The sequence below is a fragment of the Pyxicephalus adspersus genome, chromosome 3 (assembly GCF_032062135.1).
Source record: "Pyxicephalus adspersus chromosome 3, UCB_Pads_2.0, whole genome shotgun sequence".
Classification (NCBI taxonomy): domain Eukaryota; kingdom Metazoa; phylum Chordata; class Amphibia; order Anura; family Pyxicephalidae; genus Pyxicephalus; species Pyxicephalus adspersus.
In genome coordinates, this window is record NC_092860.1 from 22,762,204 (window position 1) to 22,788,198 (window position 25,995).

Here is a 25,995-nt window from a genome sequence, read left to right on the forward strand (position 1 = left end):
TAGGCTGCAAATAGGCAACATTTAGGCTACCCAAGAAGTTGTATAGGGGTAATAACTTTTTCTAAAATAGCTCTTTTTGGGTATCTATCCAACATCACTTTTTTTAAACTAAAATTTTAAATTAAATAAAAGAAGTTTTTTTTAATAAAACATTACTTCAAATATAACCCATGATCACTGAATGTTATTTTAATGAAAACCAGTCATTTAAAACGATTGCAAATGCTTTATCTGTATATTTATTTGAGATTTTAGGTTCATGCTTTGTTAATAAAGAGAAAAATGAGGGATAGATGATTGTGCTATTATTTTTATGTTTGATTGTAATTCAGTGCTTTGACAGTCAATTTCACTTGAGAAAAGCTTTCTGTTTTTGTTTTTGCATTACATTACAAAGCATACAACATAAAGAGGTAAATAATATGTTAAACAACAAATCATAACTGTAGCAGTAATTTAAAATTTAAATTTGAATGTTGAAATCAGTGTGATATATCAGTTTTAAAATAGCAAACAATTATATTGTACATGCTTATTTGCATATTATACATTATGCAAATTATATTATACATTATTACACAATTATATTATACATTATGGGATGCTGGGTTAGGTCAGGGCCAGGGGGAGCTTATTTTAACTTCTTCTTGCACTTGGCCACTTGGCAAATGGCCACTTATAATAAAGATCTATTGCTCATTGGTATCAACAAGAATACAAACTATATTACAGACAGATTCCAATAAAATGTCTAATACAATAAAATACAAAAGCTTAGCATTTCATTTGAAAATAATTCTTGGAGAAGTCTGAAAGTCTGGACTAGGAGATACAAGACCTAGCCATTGAGGTTACTGGTCCAGAATTGTACTGGGCTGCCTAGAATAGGAAAGACAAACTGCCATAGTGTTCTCTTTAAATGGTGCAGTATTTATATATAATAACTCCTCCTAAATAACTCCAGCACAAATTACACTTCCCTTTACTAAGATTGAAATCATAATTAAATAAGTAATTTGGGCTAGGCAAAAATGTTTTCATTCACTAGTACCTGATGCGTTAAACATTTTTGACAGTAACATTGTAGTTGAAACCAGCATAAAACTAGTTTTTATACCATGTAGCTAATATTCATTGATCCCATTATTGGAATATATCACAAAAAGTCTAAAAAGTTTAGTATGGCTATCCCAATACTTACCCAATTGTTACAGGGACAACACAGCAAATAGCAAAACACCATTTGTATAGCATAACCTTTTAAATTTTCTACTTCTCTAGACCAATCCCACTGAAAGAACTCACCGGTAAAGAATTGCCAGTTGACAGGACTACTGTCTCACAGAAAAATGCACGTAGATAATTAGATTAAAAAGATCAGTTTGCTCTAGGTCTTTGATAAATCAACCAGTGTCTCTAAAATATATCAGACAAAGTCTATATTTTTCACAAGGCCTTTTCATTCGAGCAGGTTCTTCTTTAAAACTCCAAAGTCTTTTGACATGTCAGCTCTGCATCACTAGTTGTTGTTGGTGTAAAAAAGTCCCGTGTTGGTGAGCATATAAAAGTGTAGACCTTCTAGGACATGCTATAAAGTTCCAGCAGACTGGCGGCGGCATGCATCCGGTAAAAAATTCCAAAGGGAAGGCAAATATTAGTGATTATAGCCCACAAAGAAAAGCCATAAAAGTTCACCTCCAGTCCTGTGTCAAATCTGATCCGAGCTCCAAAGGCGGGCATAATCCAGAACTGTGGGAATATGACAAGTATGTAAATAAATAACTCAGCTGTATAGGTAATGACTGCTATAAAATGTCATATATGGTAATATTAGCATAAGTCTGTTCTTTAGAGAATATTACTTCTTGACAAAAACTAGGTAAAATAATGAAACATAACTTATTTAAAATAAATCAAATAATACATCTCTGTAATCCCATTATCATTCTTTTTAGCTGGGGATTGTCTTCCATCTTTCGTGACTGTGTTGATGATAGTGAGACAGCTTAAGGATTGCTTATGAAAACTTTACATGAATACTTTTATTACTGTGTTTTTTTCTTCACTGCAATGGGTATTTATAGCCTAACTATATACCTATGATTTTTGTAAGCTAGAGTAGGGAAGAGTTTACAATATTGTCAAGTTTTTATTTCTTCACCCATTGTAACTGTAACATCTATTTAGGGGACGTTGGGACAAGAAGGTGTAGAGTACAGAGACTTCCTAGTACTTGCTGTGGTTAACTGCATTTAGTTGGCCCCTGTAAGTTGTTAACATTGAAACAAGTTGGTTCATTTTTTTTCTTCTAATCTTTTTTAAGGCATCTGCATGCAGTACATTTGCTGCTTGGGTTTTCAGATGCTACATGCAGAGTCCAAATGAAGTTAAAAAAAACTTTAAAATTTAATGTAATTTCGTAAAAAAGTTTTAAAAAATGTACACATTCAACCACAAGCAAATTCTACACAAGTGATTGCAAATGGATGAAAAAACCCAGTAGTTACTGTCTGTTACTGCTTCTGGCTACCTGTTGGCAGCCTCTTGGTGCCCAGGAGCAGTAAACCCTGTAATATGACCATAGCCTTGAATTCAAATTGCTAGTTGTGGAAACTCAGTACTTGTCCTGGCTTTAAACAGGAATTATACCCGTCTAAATCACAAGTCCATGTTCCAGCACTGGGTTCCGCCATCTTCCTTATATGCTTTCGCTTACAGATGATCTTCACCATCTTGATTGGCCAAGCCAAAATGACATAACCATGTGTCAGCCTGGACCACTCAAAGAAATGCCAGGTCCCCCCCGGAAAGCACATTTCAGCTTTTCATAAGTTAGATTAGTTTCATTATTGTAGAAGGGACATCATCTTTTCTTTTCTGCAAATATGACCTGCCTGGTCATACAAACCTAAAAGTAGAACTTTAGTTCCACTTTAAGGACTTTTTTGTATCCTTATTTGTGAAGTGTATCTGTGCTCAGAGTACAGACAATAAACTGCTACTATTCTTACCAAGCTGTAATCCAGTCTTAGAGATCACTGCCAATACTCTATGGTTGGGTTTTAGTCCATTTTTAAAAGCTAAAGTTTGTAATACACTTCTAGTTCTTGTTCCAGTTGGGGAGGCAGGGCCATTAGGAGGCACTACAGCTTGCACAAAAGTGGTGTGAGACCTGAGAAAGGGTGAGGCCCAGTCAAAATGGCAACCAGGTCTTCTCCAGAGCCTCTAGTGGTGAGGATGCTGCGCTGGTTACCGCCAGGTTGCAGTTCTTGGGCACACCAGGGTAGGCAGGAGGATACATGGTACCATATCAAAAAGCAGAAGAATGGTCAAGGAAGGCCGGGGTCAAGGCAGGCAGCAAGCAAGAGAGGTCAGGTCACAAGCCAGGGGTCAAATACCAGGAATCCAAGAAACAGACTCCGGTGACACAGGGGCCACTGCAGACAAATGAAACACAGGAGACACCGAAAGCAACAGGAGGCACAGATGATGCAAGAATAGGCTGGAAACAACAAACTTGGCAACAAGGGGTTAACACAGAAGCTGGACCAAAGAAACACTTAACTAAGCAACAGGTTACAGAAAGTAGCACAGCAAGCTAGGGGCTCGGCACTAGTGGAGACATTTTGCACAAATGCTGAGTGCTGTGTCTGAGCTAGATAAATAGCCAGTGATGGTTAAAAGGCTATTTTCTGATTGGCCGGTGGGTTGGGTGAAATTGATGTGGCATGGGAGCGTAGGCACGCCCAGGGTCAGAACTGCCCGCATGCGCAGGAGAGAGATGCCTACGTTTAGTGAGGAAGAGGTAAGTGTGACAGTTCTATGCTTGACCCAGCAAACCTTTTTTGTACAAAATTGTAACACCTCTATAAGTAGCTTTGTATCACATAATAAAATATGTGGTAGATGACCATTTACTGTTCCCTCCTATGCTCTAAGACAGTGTTTCCCAACCTTTCTTAGTCGCGGCACATATTTTACAATTAGAAAAATCCCACGGAACACCACCAAAAAGTCAGACACGTAAATTAGCTACCTGCTGCCATCTAGTGGTTTCCCACGGTACACCCGAAGATCTCTCAAGGCACACTAGTGTGCCGCGGAACAGCGGTTGAAAAACACTGCTCTAAGAGATGCTTTCCCTGATGTTTTTTTTGAAGTGATACAGACTGGGAAAACTGTTTCATTTATTGTTTCTGTCCTCAGCATAAGTGTGTTTTATGGGTCCATGACATTTTGTGTGTGATCCTTTGACTAGCTAAAGGACTTGTGCAGGCGGTAGGCATCAAAAGGCAGTTGACCCATGAGTGTAAATTTCCTTTCCTAAATATGTAGAGCATATTCTCTTAGTCAACTTCACACTGAATACATACAATTTAAGGCAGTGGAGCCCAACCTTTTTTCATCTGGGGGCTGCTGTTGATATTGAGATAAAACTCGCGGGCCATAAAGCAAACTAACATTAAAGATGTATGTTTAAAACTAGTTTTGTTTTAATTTAAAATGAAATGAAATTGAAATGTTTCCAGTTACTGTAACATACATGCACCAAATAAAAGAGATGACAAATCAGCCACAAGTAGCCACAAGAGTCCCCCAATTATTCTACATTTCCCTTCCTCTACTGTTAAAGATACATTGGGGTTCACAGAAGGTAAGTGGCCAGCTATATGTGACAGGGTAGCACTGTATGACATGTATAGTTTTTCGTAACTTGTGATGGCACAAAAATGATGACATTTTAGGGGAAGTTATCCACAGAAGTCCTGCACTTGCAGTTACATTTCCCTTTTCTTACAAAGAAATTGGGGTTTATAGAGAGTAAGGGGTTAGCTATGTGTGACAGGGTAAGATGATATGATGGCTATAACATTTTAATAGGCAAGGGGAGGAAAAAAGGCATTTCCTACTGGCTCTCACATTTCCAGTTGCCAACATCCCTCTGTTCCAGAAAAGTGGGGTTCTCAGAATGTAAGTGGCCAGCTATGTGTAACAGGCAGCTTGCCAGCTGCTCAGTCCCTCGCACTACAGCATCTGTAGATTTGACTCCAGGTGGTAGTGAGCAGTACTGAGCATCTCCCCCGAGCCAGGGTTCTATGGCATGAGGAAGGGGTAACTGCAGCGCAACCCTACTGCCAGACTGAATGCAGTCTTGAAGTTTTGTGAATTTAAAGGGGCACCTTGTTAGGGTTTTATGCTTGTGACCCCATATCTGGCTATTTTATATGTATTACACTTACACTTGGTTTAGAAGCAGCTCTTAGGATCCCCTGTGTACTCTGAAAATTTCACATTTCTATGAAAATCACTGAAGGAGATATGGGGATTTATACATGGGGATAATGACAGCAGCGTGAACACAGACACACCTCTTATCCTCTCCTGGCAGCACGGTCAGGATAGAGAAACCTAGGGGATGCAGTGACATCGAGTAGAAAGACCAGAGAGGAAATGAGGAGAGGGCCGGATCTGACAGCTCTGCGGGCCGGATGTGGCCCTTGAGCTACATGTAGGTTGGGAACGCTTGATTTAAGGGAAGCAGGATGTTTGCATTACACATAATTGGATGAATAAAGCTTCACCTTATTCACCAAGTAAATGTTTTCTCTTACAAAGTGTAGATGAATAAATCATCTTCCAGTAGCAAATTATTTTAAATCATATTTATACCAGTTGACAAAATGACCCTGTTAATGGCTAGGATGTGAATATGTGAATTACTTACTATAAGGTTACAGAGGAAGAGAAACAAGTAAACGTCCTTCATTGTTTTTCTTTTCTTGAGATGACTCTTAATGTGCTGAGTCAGAGTTTCTCTTCTTGATATTCTTTCATTTCTTGGATGATTTGTTAAGGACAATCTGGATTCTCTCTCTGGCATACTTCTACGTCTTACAGCATCATGGTGGTCCACAGTTCTAAGGTGACTTGTTCCTTGGTGAGCATTAAGTAAGTTGGAGGGTGGCAGTCGGTGCAGACCTTCTATTATAAAAACATTTTGAAGGGAGTGTTGAATAATCATCAGCACAGAATAGGTAAGGGTTAATCCACACAAGAGGCCAAAAGGAACTGTGGATACCATGGCTATAATAGAATAATAGGAAATTGCATATTGGCCTACTGTTGCCAAGAGGAGTAAAACCATATCCAAGGTCCGACTTGGGTTCTTCTGATTGTCCATATTTCTCTTGTCTAGTTTGAAAATAACAATCCCAACCACATTGGCCAGACACATAACAGCAAGGCTGGTCACATGAAAGAAGTAGAAAGTAGACAAAGATAGCCATTGTTTGTGAAGATTCTCTCTTCCCACTTCATACATGATAAACATTACTAAGCCTGTAATTAATACAGCCAAACCAGTAAAAAGGCCAAGAAGTGGAATATGTTGACGGACTCCTGGTCCCAGCCCATGGTGGAATGAAGCATTTTCATCAATCTGACGTCCAACATTCTTCCACATGATATAGATCATCGCTGCGGCAAAGAGGTTGTACTCAATATTAAAAGGGTACAAGTAAACAAAAACTGTTTTGTTAACTGCACATGTGTACTTGCATCCACAAATGTTCACATTTTCTCTTTCATCTGTGGAAAAAAACGATATAGAATAAATAAAAAGGTCTGGACTTAGGTCCAAAGGTGTACAGGTACAACCACGGCTCATATCTCTAGTAAAAAATAAGGGAATCATCATACAATAAATGTAGCTGTTTTTTTCACCAATGCAGTATTTTTTGTTTTTATTTGCCCTTTTATCTCGGCTGAAAAACAATATATATATATATATATATATATATAAATATATAACAATATATCAATATATATCAATACATTTATCATTCAATGCAAATATACAACCCATACATTGACAATTCACAAAAGCCCAAGTTCATTTTAATAAAAAAGGGTAGACATTTACTCCAAAAACATTCTTTAACCACATATAATGACCTACATATGGGTATAAAATGGTAATAAATTGTCTCAATGTATTTCATAGTATTATATTGTTATTTGAATATTTATTAATCATTATTATCAACTAATAATAATTCTGTTGATATTATTATTTAACAAATATTGATGTCAAAAATCTATTATTCACAATGTTGGATAACTATCATAAATATAGGAGCTAGAAGAAAATATACACATTATTTAATAATGATAATATATGATTGCTAGGTGTTTTATATTGAGACCAAATTATACATTATTGCGGCATGTATAGGAAAAAAACTAAATTATGGACTGAATCAAAATGATTGTGTAATATCTGAATATTAAATAGCTTTACATAAATCTTTAAATATTACACAGTCATCTTGATTTATCCTATAATTTAGTTTTTTTCCTCTATGTACAACAATATTGTATACCTGTTCTGATTATGATACACCTAGCAATAATATCCACTTACTATAATTAGTGCAATATGCTAAATGTGTCCTTTGTATTTGATTAGCATAGGAGTATATTACAAGCATGAGCTATTAGCTTCCATGTTTTATGATGTTTATCTAGCAGAGTTTAAAATAGAGTTTTGACTTTAGAATTCCTCAAATTTTCTATAATAAATTGAGTTACATTGATATATATTAGTATGCATATTGTTTTGAAGGGAAGTAATAATAACATTGTTATTGTTGTTGTTATTTATTCATTATTATTATCATTATGTTATTTTAAAGATTATTACTAATAGCCTTTTTATTATTTAGTTTTTTGTACCAATTACTGCAGTATGTTGTTGAGTTAAAATCTAACCCTTTGAACCCTTTGATTTAGAATATTTTTTTATTTAACATGTGTTGTATAATTACACTTATTGGGAGATGGCTTTGCATATATTTAACTGCTTCCCAGTCCTGATGAAAGGAGATTGCTGAGCTCTTGGAATCCATTGGATAATCTACTTAGTATTCATAAAGTATAATTAAACCAAACAACAAAAATTGAAACATATTACATTTCCTTGTATGTGGTGGCAGTGTTAGTAGTGTTTTTTCCAGGCTAAAAAAATTTTCAGCAGGCACATAATATGGGTTGCTGTTGCCAAAAATGCCCTTGTATTTACTGTGAGTTAAAATAAAAAAAAAAGAAAAACAGTCTTTCTATAATAATACCCTCAAATATTAGAGACAAAGGGAGTATATGTTTGTAAGTTCAGTAAGGGTGGAAAATATGGTTCCTTTCACTGTGCAGTCGAGTATTGAGTGGAGCCACTCATTTTAGGACTGGTGATCCAAAATAATGAATTTTTGTTTTTGGGTTCAAACAAACACCTACAAAGCTTATCTTCATTGCATATCGTGCCTGACACCCTGGCTTAACCTGTCATTTCCTAGTAGCTACATTAGCCAACATTCCATTTTTAGGTTTATCGGTAGACAAAATTTTTTATTTTAATATTTTAAATTATTATTATTTAATAAACTAGAGTACAAACTATTTCTGCAGATCTTGAATCCTTTAAATGTTTTATATATGGAATAAAACCTAAGCTGTAAATCTAACATGAAAAGGGAGCAGAAATCATCTGCTGGCCAGTACAGAATAGTCTGAGAATTTTTCTTCAAAATTCTCTTAAAGCCAAATCTGATTTCCATCACTGGGGATCTATAACGTAGAATAGATTTCTGCATAGCCGGTTCAGGCCATGAGATAGGCAAGTGGGGCTGCCAGGAGTGCCAAGCAGCCACCCATGTAATATCTGTTACCAGATATAATATATAATAACCCAATTTTTTATCATGGATTGGCTAGCTAAAATGCTAGTGTCATAGGTTAAAATTTCATTACTTCTCTAGTAGTTGGCTCTAGGAATGGTCAAACTGTCCCTTTTAGCTTTTCCACCCCCGGACTTGGTGTTCCTTGATTGGATTTGATGTTGGATAGCCAGTTGACAGGGTTTAAAAAGGGGAGTCAAATGAAATGATGGCCTATAGTGTAGTGAATTATATGTTGTACCCATATCAACACTATTCTTCTAGGGTTAGATCTTTAAAACAGAATACTTTATTCCTTTACTAATAACTTTAAAAGGAAAAGCTATAAATAAAGTAGATCTAAAACCAAGACATGTTCTGTCTTAGATTGAGCTAGTTATGTCCCCTGTCATTCTTTTGCTATATGTATCCCATTGCTAAAGTTTTTCTGTTTCATAGAAACAAGGGGTAAAAGAAAAAATTTCCTCCCTTACATTTAGTCCTAGTCACCAGAAGTGTGTGAATTTTCCCAGAGACAAAAGAAAAAAAAGACAGGCAGACAGTTAGCGTAATGAAAATCATATACAGTAGTTGTAAAAGTACTTATACCTGGATCTTCACTTAGATCGCTGATATTTGTTTCTGAATTATTTCTGTAAAGATATGCCTGCAGTTCATTAGTGTGATGTCTGGATTCTTCAGTCACTGTCAAAATCCAGATTGTTAGATTTACTGCCAACAGGACCATCAGGAAACATCTGAAAAGATATATAGATTAATGTCATTAGGGAACCACTGTAAATATATCAATGTTCATAAACAAATACTTTTATAGCCAGAAATACATTCTTCTCCATGAACCTGTGCCATGACTACAAAATGTGGATCCATTGATGACACAGGTACCGTGTTTCCCCGAAAATAAGACCTACCCCGAAAGTAAGACCTAGCACTAATCAATGGAACATGAGTGATCATGAGTGACTTTCAACAATAAATGTGTACTGTAGTCTTCTTCATGGAAAAATAAGACATCCTCTGAAAATAAGACCTAGTGTGTTTTTGGGAGCCAAAAAAAATATAAGACAGTGTCTTATTTTCGGGGAAACACGATAGTAGAACTAAGCCATTGGAAATCTATACACATTCTGTCTTTCCCACATGCATTCCATTTTGCTAGTTAGAAGCTGACGGAACACCTTGCCATTGTGTTTTTTTTGTGTGTTATATGTTAAGGTATTGTTCGGTTATAAATTATGTTATATATAGTTATATATATGTAGTTACATACATATGAGATAGGGACTGTAGGTTTGTTCTTAAGTTGAATTTGTATGTAAGTCGGAACATGTACATTATATACCCGGGGACTACCTGTACTGTATATCCTGCATATCCTATTTAGAAACCTATTGGTTTAAGATCCTATTTAATAATAGTTGAATACATAATTTCAGTATAATTTATTTATTTTTAAATTTTATTTTTATTTTTTCCTGCGTTCTCAAAAGTTCAGGAACTTGCTTAAACTAAGCTGCCTTTGTCATTTGATGGGATTTTCTACTTGAGTTGATTCACTAAAAAAAAAAAAACATTGTTCAATTAGGGCTCTATTTTTAAAACAGAAAATCAGACATTCCATCAAACATTTCTTTGTCCGTGTGTTTCAATGGCAGTAATTAATTCCCACCAGTGAATGTATGAGGGAATGTCAGATTTTCTGTTTTTTTAAGAATAGTGAAAAATAGGGTTAAGCTGTGTTTACTTACCTCATACCAAAGCATGTTTCATTTATGTGAATGATTAAAGTAAAGACAGTGTTTAAGTGTTAAAAAAATTGAAATATTGCATATAAGTTTTTTTTTATTTATCTACTTCCTATCTATTATTTGTTGTTCTGTAAAAAAGACTGTAAATTCATCATTTTATTTACATACAAACCCAGCTGAATAAGGCAGTGAAGTTTATTTCACAGGGGCACCCTGTACTAAATTGTTATTCAAATGAAAATGTTTTAACAATATAAAAGATGTACAGCCCTAGTTTTCAAATGTATAAAGTTGTAATTATAAATTGTCCAAAAAATTTTAAAGTTTGGCTTTATTATGCCATATAAGCAATTATATTTACTTGCTAGTCTTAGATTGTAAGCTCTTCGGGGCATGGTCCTCTTCTCCTCCTGTGTCACTGTCTGTATCTGTCTGTTATTTGCATCACCTATTTATTGTACAGCGCTGTCTAATTTGTTGGTGCTATATAAATACTGTTAATTAATTAGTTAATAATAATAATAATATTATTAATAATAATATTTACGTTGGACAATCTCAGTGTTTAATCATTTAATTGCTTGTAAACCTTTTCATAAGGTTAAATTCTTATGCCATCATAAACAATTAGATGTACTATTGAATAAGAAATACGTATGTACAGATTAAGTGTATTTCCATTATGTCAATACAAAGTGCAATGTATTCAGCTTGTCTTGAATGATGGGATTTGAGTTTAATAAATGCTTTACAATAAACAGTGGACATGGAATAAAGTACACATAATGCTTAGGGATTAGGAGGTTAAAAAGTCAAATGAAAATGTTGTGAAGTGTTTTGGATATAGTGCAACATTTTTATTCCAAAGCATGATAAGCAACAGTTAGAGCAGCCATTCCCAACCAGTTCTGTGGACCCATAGGGGTCCCTTGGAGTTTGCTAGGGGACTCTTTGAGATGTTGATAATGAACCTTCCATTTGCTGGTGCTTGCTTAGTTTATGCGTAAATAACAATTTTCAGAGCTTGCCGTTTAACACCAGTAATCATTTGTCTGTCTTCAGGATGGCAGTCAGACCACCACTGTAAAGGGAACATTCATTTACTGTAGCTCTCCACTAATAGAATGGACATTTGTCGTACTGAGACCTAAAGAACTGGTTTAAGCAGAGGTACCCCAAGACCTGAAACCAACTGAAGAGGTTGCTCTGGGGTAAAAGGGTTGAGAAAGGCTGAGCTAGAGAGTATTCAGGGTTCAACTGATAAGCTACTGATAAAGAATGTGGATGACCTTTTTAACAGAACATATCCAAATAATTTGGTCCATGCTGATAAGTATTATTTACTGTTTAATGATGAACTAAAGCAAAACCTTGAAATACATGTAATGTTATTACATAAAGAAATCAATATATAAAAACCAAATGAATGTGCAGCCGTCATTCAGTTAACACAACTTTTTGCACATAACACTGATGAAGCCACAAGAGTGTTAAACATGCTGAGAATGGCAATTTTGGGAGTTTCAAATGTATTTTGAAAATGGGTTTATAAAATGGTTTAGAGGAGGAGTTTAAAAAGCATTGTGAAAATCATTTTTGGTGGTTAGAACGTTATATGTCAGCTTGTGTAAATTTTTACAATAAATATGTAGATTAAATAAATATATAAGAACTATTTTATCTGCCAAAGGATTTGCATTTATCTCCATCCATTTTACATGTGTTGTGCTACACAACACAGCCCTAGCATGGCTGAAGATGACATTTTTCTCTGCTGCCGCTAGGGAAGTGCTAGGGTACAGGGGGTTTTGTTTTGTGAGCCATTGCTAAAAAGATATGATGGGTTGGTTTCCCCTAATGGAGATAAATGAATATTTTGACATCAATCAGAGCAAAGCCACAGTCAGGAACACATAAAGCACACTGTGCGGCAATGACCTTCTTTCAAGTTCTGAGATGTCTTATGGACAAATGCCATAAGTTCTAAAAGAAGTAGATGTTCAAATATGTGAAAAGGTTTGTCATTATAGCACTTGGTGTTCCATGTCAGGTCTGTGCATGATTCAAACTATTAACTAGTTATTTAGCTTAAAACGAATAAAGCTGAATTTCACCAATGTTTGGAGATCGGTTTCGGCACAGAGCTGTATGCTATTCCTGTCATTGACAGGTATTAGTACAGCTCAAGGAAACTGGCTGGCGGACTATAACTGATAGGCTGAACTGTGCAATACCCATCAATGACAGGAGCTACTGACCTAATAATCTACTAAGCATGACTGTCTCACATTCCAGTGGTAACCCTTATCCACCCAAAATCCACAATACCCCGCAAGGTAATTACTTCCATCCATTGGATTTGAATTTGGATAATACACAATGTTCCCTATAGTGTGCATTAACTAAAATTGGACTAACTATCCATTATCTAACAATATAAGTCCCATGAAGAAGCCATACGGCGAAATGCCATAGTTTCATGACAAGGCACTTGCTTGTTTATTTGCATTATGTTAATATTACAGCTTTTTAAATGTATTAATTGTTTGCTAAATACAAACAATCATTATCCTAATGACAGGAAGGTACTGCTCACGGACATTGTCTCCCTCTTCTTCAATAAAAACCCTGCTTCCTGACATTTCAGTAACGCAGGACTTTAGTTAGAGTTTTTTAGGGTTCAGCCCTTTACCTAACATTTAAAGAAGACTTAGCATCTCCTTTACATACCAAACCAAATGTTAAATCTATATGATGATATCATGACACACTGCTGTCTCCCAGCACTTTGGCAGTACTTACAGTTCAGTGCTGTGGAAGTCAACAAATAGTAAATGGAAGGATTACCCTAAAATTAAGTTGTCAAAGGACATTTCTTTTTTCAAATTACAGTTTTTTAATGACTTACCTTGTAGCATTTAAATAGATTTGGACACAATGTTTGCAGGAAACCCAAAGAAAACATGTCTAAAAAAAACACAGTTATTTAAAAAGGTTTACAATGTAAAATTGTTGGAAATATTTTTTTTTTTTTGTGCTGGCTGTGCTAGAACTGTAGTTTCCTATACTATAAACGTCTATGGGTCTCTTCATGGTTGGAGATGCTCAAGAAATTAACTTGGGAGACAGTCTCATAAAAGCTAAAGAGAACCTACTGTGTATGCGCCTCTCAGTGAGGATAGACACACCAGGCCTGATTTATTAAAGCTATCCAAGGCTGGAGAAGATACACTTTCATCAGTGAAGCTGGAAGATCCTGCAAACATGGAATGGATCTGGTGTAGGATTTAAAACATTTCCTAAACATAGTAAAAGACTTTTAAGGAAATCCATTCTAGGTTTGCTGGATCACGCAGGTTTACTAATGAAAATGCATCCTCTCCAGCCTTGGACAGCTTTAATAAATCAGGTCCATTGCTGTGGTATGTAGGCTTGGTTAGGAATATGGTAATATTATGTTGTTACAAAAGTTTAATAATCTACCTAAAACACAAAATCCATTTTGAATGATACTGATTAGAACAAAACATGTACGGATAGGTATTACCTCTCACAGTTAAGACCGTCAAGCAGTGCTGGACGCTGGAGTCCCGAGAGCAGTGTCAAATTTAAGGCAAACGGCAAGTAGAATTTGTCTAGAGGAATTCTTTATTGTTTAAGGGGGACCTTGGTGGTATAAGGTATTTGCTATCCTACCTCCTTTCCTATGAGCACAGTAAAGTAAAATAGTTTTTATCCATATTTGGCCCAGTGAAGAGGCAGAGCCAGGCGCTGCCATCTTCTCCTCTCTTCTTCCGCGTTCTTCTTCCTACCTCACCTGATCTTGCACTGCGCAGGCGCATGATCGGGTGACGTAGATTGGGAGAAAACTGTGCATGCGTTAGATCTGCAATTTTTTTCCCTATTGATGAAAGGGCTCCTTCTACGCATTAATGAGGGAGTGGTGCTGCACGCTTTTTTTTTTTTTTTTTTTTAAAAGGGTGTTGCACTAAAAAAAAAAAAACAAACATAATTTTTAATTTAACCTCCCTAGCAGTCTAATGCAGTCCAAATTTCAAAATGCACAAAGCGGTAGAATTTTTGGCATGAAAATTTATTTTTCAATGTAGGCTATAATTCCTAGGCATACCTCACTGATATTTAATAAATTTAACAATTTTAATATTAGATTTTAAATAACAAAACAAAAAAACAGAATTTTTTAAACATGTAATTTGTACAGTAGCATTTATAACATATATATATATGTTATATAATTATATATATTATATGAATATTTCTTTGTATTGGACTCAATACAGCTATTGAATCCAATACAAAATTTTTGGAATTTCCCGCTGATCCTCCCGCCCACACAGACGCATGCACCAACGTCATCGGGAAACCCCGGAGATCGTCGCCGCATTCACCAGCTGGAGAGCGGAGGGAGAAGACGTGTCCCCAGGACCTGCAGGGACCAGCAGGATGCCAGGGGACAGCGACGGAACAAGGTAAGTGGATTTTTCACATTTGGGAATACCGCTAGGGGGGTAAATAAAACCTAGGCAACCCTTTTATGTAAAGGAAACATTTAGGTACCCTTTAACCTCCCCAGTGGTAAACCCAAGTGTGACTCGGGGTAAAAAAAAGATGCTGAAAACAGAAACCACGAGTCACACTCGGGGTGGCTAAAACAGTAAAAAACAATAGTAAATAGAACATTACCTGATTCACCGGCATCCTCCTTAGTCGCCCTCCCTCCTTGAGTGACATCGGTGGGCCAGGCGCGCTGCGGGCATTTCAAATTATTTTGTATTGCATTGAATACAAAATAACTGTATTTAATGCAATACAGTGGATTTATGTTATGTTTAAAAGCAGTACATTGTCTTTCATTAACATTTATTTTACAGTATAGTATAATAGTATGTGTATAATATTTATTTATTTATTTTAATTTTTAAAAATTTATTTAAAAAAAATATATATATTTTTTTTAATAATTAATTTTTTAAAAATGTATTTAATGTATTTTTTTTACATGATTTTGTGTTTCAAAAATGTTTCAATTATACTTATACTAATATATTATACTGTAAAATAAATTTTCATAAAAAACAATGTACCGCTTTTGGACATCCGGACAGAAATGAACCGCCCAGGAGGTTAAGGAGACTATTCCCACATACTGTATACCATATAAAAGAACATATGCAAAAATAGATTCCACCTTTTCCCTACTTTATTCACTGTTAAAAAGCTATAGATTTATTAAATGTTTTTGGATGTTGACATTTTTTTCTGTTTCTAATCCAAGCATACATACATGCATGCCAGTGCATGTCAAAGGAATTACTGAATGCTTCATGCTTTGTGAGTTAGGCTTATACTGCAAAGATAAAACTGGCAGTCAATACTTTTCTCATACCTGAACAAGGATAAAGAGAGCCTGTATGACAGGTTGTGTAATTTTCGTGGGTGTTACACAGTCCTCAAACTCAGCTGTGTATGCAATCTTTAAAGAAGTCATAACAAGTGCACCGATGCCAAAGAGAATGATTCCCACTGCAAAGATAATTATGGAGGAAAAGTTAACATGTGAGTTTCTTATATAAAGGAGATATTGTATTCTCTATGCTACCTACTATGTATATTAGATTAGTTATATAATAAATCTGACATTCATTAAACATTATCTGGTAGAGAATCTCCCAGGTCCATGTGTTTTCAAAGGCAGTGATTGATGTTTGGTAAATGTTGGGTTCACTGCTATACAAAAAGACCTCAAAGTTACTGCATACTATTAATTTCTTTCCACAGGAGAAATATACAACAGCAATATATTTTGGTAAATCTAGTAATACGTTTATTTTACTGATGAACTTCGTAACTATTTACACATCTTGCCTGATTCATTTAAGCTCTATAAGGCTAAAGAAGATAGACTATCATGCGAGAACCTGGGTGATCCAGAGCTTTGATAAATCTGGTTCAAAATATTGAGGCCAGTCATTGTGGCTGATTTAATTAAGTAGCAAAGCGGGTACATTTTACTAGGAAATTTCCACTTTACAAACAAGAAAAAAAATCTGGATTTTGAGTGATTAAATTCAGCATAACCTCACCTTATTCACAAAGCTATTTGGATAATCCCCTAGTGGGAAAATTATTCGGCAATGAAATAACATTACAAATCATTGATAAATCAGGATCATCGCACACCTTATTTTTCATCAAATACTGTAAATAGGAGTGCTGATTCATGTATGAACAAATTCTCATATTTATAATACAACTGTCACTTGATGAGCCATAAAAATTGCACTTTACAAATTATTTCAACTCAAAGAAAATCCAACAAACCTTAAAATGTGACAAGAAGCCATTGTTTAAAGTGAAACACTGTGAAAGTAATTGTTTTAGTATGGATAATAATATCAATGCGTAAAGTTTAGAAACCTTGTTTCTAGGTATGATTTGCAGTTTTTTAATGTATGTACAAGGGATACATTCAAGGACAGGATGTGCGTTGCTGGTAGGACCAGAAGGTAGAGGTAAAGGAAATAATGCCTAAAAGAGTCAATTGACTACTTTGTCAACTATCTTTTAAAGGTTGATAAGCTGCAGTATATTACAATTGTGTCCATAGATTTATAGGTAAGTTAGAATGGTCTATGGATTGGTGTGTCTCTACTGCCCTTAAACACCTTTCTCTGTTTGCTAACATTTTTTTTCTAAATGTACACTTGATGCCATGAATGTTGAAAACATTGTTGAAAAACAAAATAATTCCAGTGCACATCCTAGATCATTAGATCATCTATAACCAGCCAATAAAGAACATAAAACACTTCAAACCCTAAAGAAGGTGCCATTGGTGGATAATGAGCAACAAGGAGTAACATTCGCCTCTTTATATCAATAAAGGACAGATCATTGAAACATAGTCCTGATATATTATGCAAAAAGACGGCGCTGTTCATATTATCACATAAGCTCTGGGGGCCCAAACTCAGTAAGGTTTATTTATTTACTTGTTTTCTAAGTTTATTTCTGGGAGATTTGCTCTCACCACCTGCCCTGGTGACAATATTATTACCTGTACATAAAATACTTTTCTAAAAGAGACACAATGGCAATTAAGAAAATGTTTTGCCTATGGTTTATAATTCTCCAATATTTACACTGTACATAGTAGACTGATATTTTATAATTGTGGGGATCTGTGTATCCACCTGAAGCTGGATTAAGCCAACAGTGATGTTTGTACAGAGACTAATGCCAGTCCCTTGTCGACTTAAAACAGCTAAGGACCTAAATTCTACCAGTCTACCATAAAGTTATACAATATATTCGTGCTTCTTGGATCCAGTAAGATGCTAGATATATGTTTATCAGCTCTATTTATTTTCCAAACATTTTTTTTACTTATGTCTATTACTTAGTTGCCTGATTGCAATCTTTTCTGAAATATACACTAAGTTGCACATGTGCAATCATGTTTAGTATCCAGGCATGTCCTTGGCTGCCAGGATCAAATTAATTGTTTGGGTTATTCCAGACTGAATAAATAATACCAGGGAAAACCAAGGAAGAGAACCAGTTAAATATGGCAGCCTAAGAGAGCAAGGACAGTGAGTTTAAATAAATCAGGCAGGAAGTTAATTTTTTTGCAGAACGGACATTGTCCTTCTGCAAAGGCCCTGCATGCTGCTTTTTTTACATTAAACTTTTTAAGCTATCTTCTGGTAATATTGTGTTGTAAATATTATTTGATATGTGAAAATGTTTTTGTTCCTATTTTCAACAATGTTAGTTTCAAGAAGATAAAAAATACAATGTAAGAACAATGTAAATAAAAAAAAATTAATGGTAAAATAAAAGAACTATTATTTTATATGTACGCCACTATAACTTGAATAAAGGTTCAGGTAGGATGAATATACCCTGGCTGAAACAGCAAATAATTATTGTACATGTTAAGTTTAGCTAGATGACGCTTACAGTAGTTTAATAAAGCTCTGCTTACTAGAATTTTAGTGAGTGTTATGTGCTGACTAGGGAGGGTCAAATAAGGACATTTACTGATGCATCACATTTGATTCTTCTACAGGTATTAATGCAGTTCTTGTTTGAGAATATTCCTATAATTTACAAATGCAATATAATATATATATAATAATTTACAAAAAGCAATAAAAAGTCAGATTTTGTATGATGTTTTGAAGCCTTGACAATGCTGTATAAATTTAGACTAATAGGTAATGTTTAGATTTTCTCTTTTTTAAGGCAATACATTCAACACAAGGGATTACGTTTTTGCAAAGGTATATGCAATCTCCCTTCATCTATAGCAGTATATGGTAATTTATTAACTTTTTTTGGATCTATTAACACATTTTATTTAACATTTGCAGTGTTTTGCTTTGCACTTGCAATAGCTTTATATACATAAATAACCATATGAAAGATAAATGCAGATTAAAGTGCCCTAAACCTAAGCCTTCCTTCAAACATTCCCTAATGGGAATCAATTACTGACATTGAAACACATGGCGCTGGAAGATTCCCACCAGGCAATGTTTGAGGGAATGTTACATTCTCTGTTTTATAAATAGAGCCCAACGTGTTCTTTTTTCCCCCAATTTCCAGCTTGGTGACCAGAATCATTATGACAAACAGAGAGGGTGAATCCCCATAGTGGCAACAAATGCTGGTTATAGATAGAAAAGGCTAATAGGAGTTTCAAAAAATTTGTTAATTACCTAAAAAAATAAACATATAAAGTTGATGCAATTTTACCTATAGATTCAGTGTTTAAATACAAAGACATAAACATTTTAGAAATGCAAATGCATATATTGAACAAAAAAAAAATAAAAAAAATAAATTACCAATACAAGCAATAGCAAATGTTAAATTGCAGGTGATATTGACTGACCTCGCATCCATATTGGACCTGCCTGGCAATCCTTATAGAGAACAGCATTCTTGTTTTTCCAGGTGAAGTACATTTGGAAAAGCATCCACAAAATACAGATGGCCATCATGATAGTTAGAAATATGAGAAAATCTTTCTCAAAGATGTCAATGTCTTCAGTGAACACACAGGTGAGCAAAGCACTGCTGAAGAGCAGGACATTGGAGCCCACTAGTCCAGAAAGTAGCCTACTTCCCTTTTTCCAGTCATTTTCTTCCTTTTCCTGTTTAATAGGTGTCCGGTCTTGTGGTGGATCACCATTGGTGTTCGTATCTGGATTTTCCTCCATTACGGCTTCAGAAGTCAATGTTTATATGTGATCACAAACTGCTTTGGCACAAATGGGCACCAAGTGCAGAAAGAACACATTAATTCCTGCAAATTAATATCAAACCCTTGGGCTCCTGGTATGATGGTGGATAAATCTCTCCTGTCTCCTGTCCTAACTTGCTCTGTTGGCTTTATGTTTAATCTCTGCGGATTTTAATACTGGAACATCAGTATATTTAAGCAGCTAAGACATAGTCAAACATTTTTAATGACACAAGGCAGCTTGATGAGAATCCACACAGAACGGAGGAGGAGAAATATAAATATTCAGAGCTTCTGATGATCATTTTCAAAGTCCTGCCAGGTGACAGTGCTGCAGGCAAAGGTGTGGTGCAGTTTTGTTACAACATCTACCTGACATACATGTGTGTGTTTGTTTTTTAAAGTAAATCATAATGTTACATCCAAATTGACAACCTATTTTATTTCAAGGCTAAAGAACAGATTGTTGACATTTATTGATTGACACAGATCAAAACAATATTGTCTTTGGATAGAAACTGATAGTTGTGAAACCTGTAACCTTTGTTCTTAGCTCACTCCTAAACATGACCAGGTTTTGTTTAACTGGAGGGAAAAATTTGACTTTTTGCTGCCTAATTAACTTTAAAGGGGAAAAATACTTATTTATTTATATGACTTACATATGACTTACATCACTTTTATGAATTATCTTGAACTCATGAATAAACTGGCGACCAGTGGTAATAAGCATGATCACCATTATCTATACCACTTTAATAGTGACAAACTCTACACCACAATCGGTGGTGTTTCTTTCAAACAACCTGTTTGTTACTGTTGCTGTGATTGCCAACTTTTACAAGAAAATAAGACACACTGGGAAAAATGGGCTTCACATAACATTTACACCATTTTAGTGAATCAAGTGACTAAAGGTTATTATAGTATTATGAACAAAACACTGGTCAATATTCATTCCTTGAAAAAGGGGGTCCCTGAGGCATGACAGCATCATGTCTGTGTAAACTCCAGTAAACATTCATTCCTATACCGGACCATGTTGTGCTGGATTTGTGTTGACTGGGAATTTTTCAACTGTGCCACCATTAGCACCAAACTTTGGTGTATTTGGGCTATAGCATGGGATAGGACTTGACATAGGATGCTGAGATATACAGACAGATTCTTGTCCTTTGTGCAGTACTGACAGTGCAGTTCCAACAATAATACAAACATGCCAAATTTTTAAATTAGAAATGGTATACCCCCTACAGAACCCTGAGGAATGCAAAATGCATAAAAAAGTAAAGCATTCAATCTACAGTCGAACCATGACAAGTTCTCCAAGAAACCTTTAACAACCTATCAAGCAAGTAAGATTCACCTTACTAGACGTGTCTGCAAAAACAAAAAGAAATGGGATCAGAAATGAAAGAATGCTCCGAATGGAATTAGGGGAGCAATTTAGGAAATTCATTGGTGAATTGGGTTTTGCTACATTTGCTACACTTTTCACAACTATTTTTTAGTATAGGTACAGGGATAATAATATTTATCCAAATTCCCAGAGATTTAAAAAAAAGATCCATTATAGCACTGCCCAGTATTAAACATAGCCAATACTTTGACAAGAATAAATTAGAAGAATTATGAATTATTTTTAGATTTCACAACTTCTTGTACAGACAATTATTAAAACATTATAGACAGTGGAACAAAACTATTTCTAAAAGGTAGAGTTTGTTTTCTCTGCTAAATATGTCCTCTCTGCTTTCCTTTTTTTTAAATTGTACATGCACAGTAACATGGATACTTTCTGCATCTTTAAGATGCAATTAGTTCACACCAGTTTTGGTAAAATATACCTCAGCGCCTTAGCATAGAAGTTACATTTTTAGTGGATGCTCAATGGACAAGGAAAGCAGATGCCATTCCAAAGGAAATAGTAGATAAGATGTCAGTTCTGTCTTTGGAACGTGGTGACTTGAAGAACAGTGGTTATTGAAGAATGGTAAAGTTATTATACCTGCATACTATGGCAAGTGCTCCTAGATACATGCAGTGGCTAAATTACACCTTTAAGTATACTTGCCAGAAAAATAGGTGGTTGCCATTGCTGACCTAAATGCCTAGCTGTCTGGTAATCTGATTAATACTCTAACACTCTCTGAATCACTAAGACAGGAGAAGTATGTAGATCAGGAAAGATAGATAGAAGTATAGAGTTTATTATTTTTTGAATTATTATATATTATTATTATAATTGTAGGATTAAAACAAGACCAAAGGAGGAAATGGACATAGGGGTTATATGACTAAGGGGAGGGAGAGATACGAAATAGTTAGGATAGTGTGAGGTGGTAATAAGGAAGGTTAAAGTTCTGGTTTCTGAATAGGAGGATCCACTTGTGGTTGGAACAAATAAAATGTCAGCTGGAGGTTTGTAACAAGATGGAAATATTTGTGGGACTACAAGTGTCAGGAAGGGTTAAAGAACAACACAAAACACTGGTGTGACTTAATTATAAGTTATTTTTTTTTCTACAGTGGTCCAAAACATCAACAATTCCAACAGCAAGATCACAATTATTTAGTATACTGCAATGGTAGTCTATTTTCATATCCTCTAATTAGGAAGAGTCAGGCAGGGAGAAGCTGGCATTTCTGTATGCAAATCCCGAAGACGTTAGCATTAACACTCTATTCCATGGTATCTGTAGCTAGCAATTATACACTGATTTCAACCAATCAAATTGTTACATGACCATTGCTAGGTCATTTTGGCCAAGCATCCTTGTTAAATTATAATGATTAGGATATTGCATTTTGTATGTTACCAGCTGCTTTCTTTCCCATGACCTGTAAGGGCATAACAACCACAACTTTCTTTTTATCAGGTCACTCCCACCCGAACAAAAGTTAGGAAAACATTTAATGATCACAAAGGCACAGACTAGACATACAAATCCACCTTTGGATTAATAATACATGTATTCAGTATTCCATGTTTTTCTATTTTACTTGCTATGAAAGAATACCTGTTAGGTGGCTAGTTATAGTATCAGAAGCCTTGTCATTCCTGCTACCAGGGTGAAGTTGTTCTGCTCACTCATCTTTAAGTTTGCTTTAGGTTTAGCAGTTAGGGGTTTAGCGGTTAGGTGTTTTCTTGGTTAGGGTGGGGGGTTCTTTGGAGTCTCTAGAAGACCTAGGAATGCCAGCTAAATAGTACTCATCAGATGACTCCTTTGGTTTCGTCCCTTGGTTGAAGTCAGGATACCCAAAGGTCTTCTCTTGTCTAAACTAGTTGTTTACGTTTGGTTCAATATTGGGTAAGGTTATTATGGATTTTGTTTCGTTTGTTTAACAAAAGGCTGGCAAGTTTAAACACAATGCCGAGCAGTCAGTTTCTGGAAGGAAAATACATATTTACACATTTCTGCAGGTCTACTCCATTGGAAAAGAAGGAACATTTGCTAGGGAGGGTTTTCCTGGGCAAGGGGGTTGAATATTCCTGGGGCAATGGTTATTTCTGCTGTGAGGAGCAAATGTTTGGAAATGGGTAACTTTAACATTTACTTGCGGATGCCTGGGATGATGAGGGTAGCCTGTCTTGCCTCTTCAGCTCATGTGATCCTGATGATGGTGACAGAGGCAGGTGAGCACTGGACTTGTGGATGTTTGCAGCGTGGTCAAGAGAATACTCAGTGTCAATAGATTGCAGACACACCTGGTACGGGGCAGTAAACAGGGGCAGGTCAGGTGAGCAAGCCAAGGTCAGAAACAGAATATCAAAAGACGAGGCTACAATCAAAGGGATAAAAATAGGCTGAGTCAGGCAACCACTAACACAGAAAAAAAGAAGCAGTGGGATGCTGAAATTAGAAAAACCATGCTTGACAACAGTGAAGAGCACACAAGTAGCTTGCCCATTCTTTTTCTCTTACAAAATTAAACTGGCAATAAGATTTAATAAGATAGTTGCTGGCTGGGGGAGGATTTTGTTTTTGCTCAAGGGGAAATATTTTTAGGGGAACAGGGGGAGAAATGATGGAGAATTTATGTTTGAAGTTAAAGGTATTTTTTTTTATTTTTCTGCCCACATATAGTAATTATTGTCAAATTACTACCTGCATGTTGTTAGGTAACTCATTGTTGTCTGTGTTTGTTGTGCAGCTGTCTACATGGGCCTATGTGTTGTCAGGATAGCCATTCTTTGTTTTTAATATTAGTCCCCTGTAGGCCTGACACACGTCGAAGCAAGCTCCTATTTTCCTCTAACTCTAAATAAGCTTCTATTTTCCTGTGTTTTACCAGAATGCATTACATGTACCACTACAAAACCCTTTCATTTATTTTATTTCACCACACACACTATGCGTGCTACTAATAAGAATTTATGAATGTTAAATGAAGCATGTGTGTTGAGCTTGTAAGGGGGGAATGAAATGTTTTTGACCACTTTCTGACATGACAATAAGACAGAACATGGCAATTCAAATTTTAAGAAGCAGATATGAATAATTGTAGCCTGTATATTTATTATGACAGGTTTACTTTAAGCTTAGTCTTGTGTTTTTCCACTCCCGCTTTATTCTGTCCTTCTCCATGCACCTTTCCTTTGGCAACTTTTTCTAAAATTAATTTTATTCACTGTACCTTTTTTGAACATGTCTTCTTATTTTATTCTTCCAGCATCGATAGTAGATGGTGGTCCAGATGGTGTTTCCATGACAGCATGGACACACAGGAAGGTCGCTTTCATTTAATAGGAATGAGGAGGACCGCCTAGCTAATAAGTGAAATTTTATATTTTTGTTCTAAGTACAGGCCAAGTGATTTTGTTTTTATTCCACTTTAAGCCAAATGTGTTCTCACACCTGCTGAAACCATACATTATTCATATATTCTTTGTTACATGTTCATGTTGGCAGAAAATGAGAAATACTTCTTTTAATCTTACAGGCCTTACAGATTCTTCTATAGATTTTATTGTAGAATTCACTTAGTTCTATAAATATTACAACGTCAAGATAGTGATAAGCATGAAGGTATTCATTGACACTATAATATGTAGACTATTTTGCCTTCTTAATTGCTATGCCCATAATATCTCTTCTGCTTTAACTCTAAATCATATAAAGCCCTTCTCTAACTTTGGGACAATAACTAAGCTCTTTGCGAAATGCAGAAAAACCTTATCCTGAACAATATCACAAGCCTAATATTATGCCGTGTTAAAGTTGTTATTCTCTTGTGTTATCTCTTGTCCTTGAACGTAACCTATGTAGACTCAGAAATAATTAGCTGGTTTGCAGTTATATACAGCTGTACCTCTGCAATATACCATCAAAATCATAATAACCAATGTTAAAGCTGAAAACCAAGGAGCCTGGTACTTTCTTCCTTATCAGTTTTACAAAGTCCTGTGTCCCTGAACTTTAAGTAATGAAAGGATAAGGCCATCATGCAAAATTTCATGACATAATGTAGTGTATATATTGTGCTTGAGGCACTAACAAGCTTTTTTTTCCAGGTATTACTATTTATTTGTGTAGATCCTTCCTGATAAAAATTATTGTTACTGTCATTAAAAGAACATTTTTAAAATCTATCCTATATAAGATATAAGAAGACACATACTTCAGGAAGATTCACCTACAGCAAATTTAGTGAATGCTGCATTTACTGCCTTTTAAATATGTGTCTCCTAAAGTAGATGTAAACTTTAAATTAATTACATTAAGTACATAAACAATCACTATTTTTTAATAAACCCTTTTTTCATTTTTTTGCAATTCATTGGACATGGTCTTCTAAAACCATTTTCTGTATGTGCTTGCAATACAGCACTGGTTATATGGCATTTCCATGTGCTGGATTCCTAATGCCAATGTAAATTATGGTAAAAGGTCCACTTGCAGTCTCTACAGAAACCCAGTTTGACAGGGTGATAAGGCAGTCACAAAAATAGGAGATAGGGATTTTTAATATGCAGGCATACTGTAGCCCACAAAATCATCTTTTATAGGGCCTATTGTGACTAGAGTATTTTGGAAAATCAAGGGAGGTATTTTGGAGTATTTCGGAAAGTCAAGGGAGGCGAAGCATGACATCAGTGTAGTCTTAAATTGTATGAGGCAACCTCTGCCGAGCTGTACACTTCAGTATTGTTTCCACCATTACAACAGTCCCACGCTCCGCCGATACCGATTCGCATCCGATTGCTTTATTTTATTTGTTTATTTCTCAGATGCTCTTTTAG

The 25,995-nt window shown here is 35.4% G+C and overlaps 1 protein-coding gene across 1 annotated transcript; it reads right to left on the bottom strand.

The window, feature by feature from the left end:
- Positions 1-234: 234 nt before the first annotated feature.
- Positions 235-19,733, bottom strand: LOC140325834 (proton channel OTOP2-like). The gene is made up of 6 exons (XM_072403890.1): positions 19,401-19,733; positions 15,888-16,024; positions 13,389-13,447; positions 9,321-9,469; positions 5,726-6,588; positions 235-1,749 (listed from the first exon to the last, which is right to left on the bottom strand). Exons 1-6 carry the CDS (start codon positions 19,726-19,728, stop codon positions 1,579-1,581), a joined length of 1,707 nt encoding a protein of 568 aa, XP_072259991.1. The 5' UTR covers positions 19,729-19,733; the 3' UTR covers positions 235-1,578.
- Positions 19,734-25,995: the final 6,262 nt, after the last annotated feature.